The 6,110-nt window shown below is 40.0% G+C and overlaps 1 protein-coding gene across 1 annotated transcript in view; it reads right to left on the bottom strand.

Annotated features, from left to right (window-relative positions):
• TXNL1 (thioredoxin-like 1) overlaps positions 1-5,802 on the bottom strand; it is a gene marked incomplete at its 5' end in the record, with an annotated part of 12,322 nt that extends 6,520 nt beyond the window's left edge. The window contains 5 exons of the mRNA XM_010002704.1: positions 1,597-1,769; positions 2,379-2,448; positions 2,824-2,946; positions 4,444-4,617; positions 5,706-5,802. Of these exons, the coding sequence (XP_010001006.1) occupies positions 1,597-1,769; positions 2,379-2,448; positions 2,824-2,946; positions 4,444-4,617; positions 5,706-5,802 (637 nt within the window). The remainder of the gene's footprint in view (positions 1-1,596; positions 1,770-2,378; positions 2,449-2,823; positions 2,947-4,443; positions 4,618-5,705) is intronic.
• Positions 5,803-6,110: the final 308 nt, after the last annotated feature.

Genomic DNA, 6,110 nt, shown 5'->3' with positions numbered 1-6,110 from the left:
ACACTGTCCTCTTATTTTTTGTAATTATTATATAGAATGCTATAAATTTCCTAGTAGTTTGATGAAAACCCACACATCTTAGAATTATGAACTGTTGAATTTCTATTATATTAGCTATGAACTTATTTTAAGGCTTCAAATATCAAGCAGCTTCTGAAATAGGAACTAGGGAATTACTGCTGGAACCATTACACTTTTTAAAGTGGACAAATGAAAGAACAGGTTTTTTGTAGGTAGTAGTATTGATAAGGAACTTAAAAGAGCAATGAGGTGTCTGCAGATCTTTCCACACTTGGTTGTGAGAGAAAGAAAGCAAGTAGTGGCACTAGAATCAGAGGAAGTCTTATATCCAGGACCCAGGTTTAGCCAGGAAAGCAGGGGAATGCTACTGCAGCACCCACATGCAAAGAGTGCAAACAAGCAGAACATCTATTTAGTCACCTTATCACTTGTCTGGTGTTTGCACATCATCCTGTCTGGAGCTGACACAGGATTTTAGTAAAGAACAAATACATAATTTGGGCTTGTCAGCACAGCTTAGTAGAATATAAGCAAATGTGAACAATCTCTATTTCATTTCAGGGAGGATAAAGTTGGTGGCAAAAGTAACTCCACAGAAATAAGAGGTGAAAAGGAGTTACTTAGGTTTGCCTCCCATCACGTTTAAAAGACTTGCTAGTAAAACATGGCTCAACTTGAGACTAGTCAACTGATCTAAAATGCAGCCCAACAACAGGAATTCAGACATTTACCAGAAACCTTTTCAAATAAGAGAAAGGATGCTGAAAAGATTGAGGGTGGATCCAGTGGTTTGGATTTACCTGTATCTCATAACAAGCTGGTGATTTCTGTGGCCACTAAAATACAGTGTAATTGGATCAACTCTAAATCCACACACTTGCAAAAGAATCATTCAGGCCATGAAAAGCATTTGCATAGATAAGAATTCAAGGGTCCTACTGGAAAAAGTTGGACACAGCAGTGCAGGAAGCAGGGCTGTGCAGCACCAGGATAATGCCAAGCACAAAGCAATCCCAGCACAGATCTAGTCATTGCTCTGCTGCACTAGAACCAGTCTTGCCAAGATGGAAAGGCAGGAACCACACCTGCACCTCAGAGTCACAAACTGTGCAATCTGTGGGAAGTCTCTTACAGCAAGGGAGCTGGAGAGTTCATTAACAAACAAAGGTGCTTGATTACAGCACATAAGCCTCACAGAGAGCAGGTACTGAGTTTCAAAACATTGTACTTTCTGCAACCAAGCTACTCAGAAACTGAATTCCTTGTCCCCTCAACTCCTCAAATGAAGCCAAGATCCTTTCAAGGAGGTGTGTTAGTAGAAAGGCAAGTTCTGTGAGCAGCACCTTAGCCCATGGGGAGGTACAAGCCAGCCTGTCTCTCACCAGGTCAAGAGAGACACTGCATGCACACGGCCTTGTCTCACCCTAAATTCTGACATAATTTTAGCATAGACAGTGTGCAATGGGCAGAGAAAAACCAAGAACACTTGCAATTAAAACCAACAAACATGCATAGTGCTTTCAAGCCTGTGGAGTTTTCAGCCTGCACAGACCTCAGGACAGAATCTTTACTTACAGTTACACTGTTAACATTCTGAAATTTTACATAGCGAAGCTGGACAATACCATCTTCTTTAATATCATCTGGTGTCAGCTCCAGGGCTTGAGTTGGTTCACTTCTTTCTGCTTCTTCAAAATCCATCGATCGAGGAAGATTGATGAAGATTTTTATGTACTTTGGACCTTGCCCTGTGTTGGAAAGAGGAGTGGTATCCTGTTGTTTAAACAGATTTTCACAGTGCTGCCTGAGAAGGCCTTGCTTATCAGTGTCTAGATACCACTGGAGAAAAACAGGAGCTTCTGGAGCTCTAGTATCTTATCTGCCAATCCTACATCCCCATCCTGGATACTGCAGAGCATCCAAAGTTGCACTACTTGCCTACAGGTCAGAGCCAAACTCCAGAGGGAAAAAAATCCAATAAAAAGTCTAACAAGAATAGTTTTGCTATGTCATATAAAATGATAAAGCATTCAGGTGTTATCATAGAAACTGAGTTACCATAAAAGCTGAGCTAAGCCTTAAGAAGCTCCCACATTCATTTCAGTTTCTCTTTGCAGCAGACCAAACTATCATAAACACTTGGATTTGTGTCACATCAAACACCCATGTCTGAGGTCAGTGAAAAATTAATGAGGTCATTTGTTACCTAATTCCTTTACAACAAATTTACTGGAGCTGCTGAGGGATTCTCAGATGGTCCCAGGTTCCAGAGACAACAGTGTCATCTTTGGAAAACTCAGCTAAATGTGGGCAAAGCGTTGGCTTCCAAGATAAGATCAAACAGATACTTCACTCACCATTATCTGGCCCCTGAAGTTTCATTGAATAAAGCTTGACAGGTTGACTAAAAGCTACAGTAATAAGCAGCTGTGGAGGAAAAAAAAAGTTGCTGTTAACCACTGTTTTCTTCATTCGTAAAAACAAACACAGCACAATAATTAACTAGAAATAAGCCTGAGCTTTGAAATACAGTGAAGCACTTGCCTTCTCTCTATTCTACACATGCACCAGCCTGTCACCCTAAAAGCACAAGCAATTGCTACACCACTTGGAATTTTTTTCCATACATAAAAAAGGATGTGAAACTGGAAACGCTACAACCACCTTTGTATACTAATTTTACTTGCATCCCCCCCTCTTATTTACACTACCATAAGAATATCAAGCAGATAAACTCTCAAAAAATGCTTGCAGACCAGACCCATCATTGAAAATATCCCACCAAAAAAATCTCTACTGTACCTGCTCATCACAGTCTGATTCTAAGTAGGTTGAGTCTTTTCGTAAACAATTATCAAATCCGTGCTCATCACTCTCATTAAGACATTCACAGCCAGCTTTATTGATAAATGGCATTAAATCCATCTAAAAGGAAAAGCAGGAGCATTCCTGAGTGCGTGAGAAGCACACCATGAACTCATCTGGGATTAGTAGCATTGGAATTAATTCAATTCTTCATTCAACAGATTAAAACACCAAGACACGCCGAAAACCTCAGGGATTTATATCAAAAGACACGACAAACAAAACAATACTAGAGTACTCAGATGTATCCTGTTCATAACTGGACAGGATTCTTCCCCTCCATTCCAAGTCTTGCAGCCCTGGAACACGTTGCCATTCTGAGAATAAGGAATTGGGCAGAGGGAGAATCCTCAGATACACTTTTTATAAGCAAGACTCCAGCACTGTAAGTCACACCAGAACAAACTGACAGCAGGCTGGAGCTGTCATCAGCATCATAGAAAAGCCACTCAGAAATGGGCCTCCCCAGAAACATAATTTATGTTTTAGTCAGAGGGATTTTGATGCAAGACTTGAGAAAGTATATGGAGAAATAGAATAGCTTTCTTTTTCACAAATTCCTAAAAAGTTACAAGCCATTTACTTAGTTTACATGATCTGTGGCTGCCTGAGCAGTGATCACTGGAGACATGTGCAGTGCCCCATCAGAAGCAGAGTGATAGACATTAAGCATTAAGTTGAAAGCAAATTCCAATCCAGCAAGAAGTCTCTCTTGTATGCTGCTCAGACAAGGCATGGAATCTTTTCCAAATATTCCTGTGACATGTTTTTTACTTTATGTATTTTTTAGATGCCTGTCATCCTTCTACAGGCAAGAAGAGATCTACAGAGAACACATTGTAGGACCATCCACTTTGGCAAACATCAGCAATGAGGCAAAAGAAAATCTATCACGAGATCTCATTTATCCAACAATGCCCTCCCTGAGGCATCCTATTTTCAGGACAAGCTGCTCCAGAGAAAGAGGGAGCTGAACTGGCCTGAAGGTTAATTCCTTTGGCAACAGAATCTCTCCCCCCCTCTCCTCTATTTTTTTTTTTTTTTAAGAGATGAAATAAAGAGGATTAAAGAAAGGGTTGGGAGCAAGAAGTAAAAAGGAAAAACCCAAATGAATCTACCACCATGGAAACAATAGAGGGGATTTTTTTAAGGAACAACCAGAGCAACTTTTCTGACAGCCATGTCTAACAATGTCTTTTCCCATGGGCATTTTTACTTTTTAAATAAAAACATTTTGGGAAGAGGAAAGAAATAGAATAAGCAGCTGCAAAAAGTTAATGATAAAAATTCTTTTAACAATTAAGGGCTATGCATGGAGATTTAAAAAAAAAACAAAAAACACTTACAACATCAAGATCATACTTTGTAAGTAAGTACATGTTAATTTTTCAAGTTTCCTTGAAAAAGGAAACCCTGATAAGTTTCATTTTCTCAAAGCCATGGGGCACTTGCAGCTTTGCTTCAAGTGCTTGACTTAAGAGTCTATTTGGAAAGCAACAGATAGTTTTTCAGCATTCAAGTTATGCACACGTAAAAAAAATTATCTTAGATGCATACATATCCTTTGGGAATATCTGTATCTTCACTGTTTCCAGGATCATTTTCCAGGTGCTGTTTAATTTTTTCTTCTAACCCCACAGCATCTGCTCCTTGGTATTGGTCGATTCGCACTTTGTTTCGGAAAAACAGAAATGTGGGTGTTGCTGATATATTATTGGTAGCAGCTGTTCCCTGGAACAGAAATTAGTTACAAGTGTCACCCAACATCATTACCAACAGTAGATACAGACATTACTTTGTTTCACCTCAGTAAGAATGCAGGCACTGGAGATGAACCAAGCTGCACCACCTCAGACATCACAAACAGTTTTGCTATTTTATAAACATCTTTAACTCAAGACAACAATTTTAAAGCCATTTAAATTCTTCAGGTCCTCCCTTTACAGATTTGGGCATCCTTTGGATGGACTTCACACTGCCAGTGGATTTAGGGGTGCACCACAGACACCACCCTGCTGCCTTGCCCTCGGAAGTGGAGGATGGCTTCATTTAACACTTCATTTCACCAGCTGTCTTTACACCTGCAACCCCTCACCCCTCCCAAGCCACACTCCTGCCCACCCAGGAACTGCAGCCTGCTGCTGCAGAGAGTGAATTCCAATCAATTTCCCCCTGTATCCAGACCTGTTTTGCAACCATAGCAGTTTTCCCAAAACTTTCCCTAATTTAGCATAATTTGCAAACACTGTTACCACATTTATGTTCACCTCTCTCATTATAATGTGTAGTAATTCAAGATACTTCCTTTCAATATACTATTGTTAATTTTTGTTAACGACCCTCAAGTCAATCAGCAGCTCATCTGCAACACTGTTGTCTGTTAAAAACAGTGGAGTAGTACTTGAGAGGAATCTAGTCCCACTAATTAGAACAGTCTACTCATTTTTCATTTTGCTCAATAATTATGCCAATATTTGTGTGGAAAGACTCATTTCAGCTCACACTGGTGCTACCTGCTACGCCTAAATCTGAAAGCACAAGCAGCAGGAACTCTTAAAACTGCTTAAACTCTGCTTAAGTGGAGGATGTGACAGAGGTAACTGCAAGAATACTTTTTGAAATACAAGTGTTGCTTGTTCACACCTTTGTGCATCTTCTAATTCCAGAGAATTTCACAATATGGCTACTTGTGACTCACCAAACCTCTCAACAGCCACAAGACATTGCTCAGTATATTGTTTGCAGAGTTTTTCTTCAGATTTACCATTTGCTGCATTATCTGCTCTCTTACAACTGAAAAGACCACGTTGAACACCAACCTGGCACTGATGCACATCTACTTCCAAAAAGGTTGCCTGGGGATATTTGTTACTCAGAGCATTGAAAGCTGGAGCTATCCTTAAACAAGGGCCACATCTGCAAAAACAAAGTGCAGTTTAAGTTAACTCGACCTTTCTCTGAAAAAAAACTCCTGCCCCAAACACAAGCAGCACGTTCATGTTCTTACTGGTATCCTTGGTACATGTAAAAATAACCTTCCTACCTGGCTGACAGATGGTGAGCAATCCTGGTGATACAATTAAGACTGACATCTAGAAACACATCATGAAGTGTTAATTCCCACTTCCTCAGACAGTTGCAATGCCTTGTGATTAGCTTCACCTACTAACTTACACTAACTTCATATTTTCCACCCCATGTGTTTAGGCCCAGCATCTTTTACC

The sequence above is a fragment of the Chaetura pelagica genome, unplaced genomic scaffold, assembly GCF_000747805.2.
Source record: "Chaetura pelagica isolate M959 unplaced genomic scaffold, ChaPel_1.0 scaffold91, whole genome shotgun sequence".
Classification (NCBI taxonomy): Eukaryota; Metazoa; Chordata; class Aves; order Apodiformes; family Apodidae; genus Chaetura; species Chaetura pelagica.
Note: the sequence above shows the minus strand (reverse complement) of the source record. Positions and strands in the feature narration are given on the sequence as shown.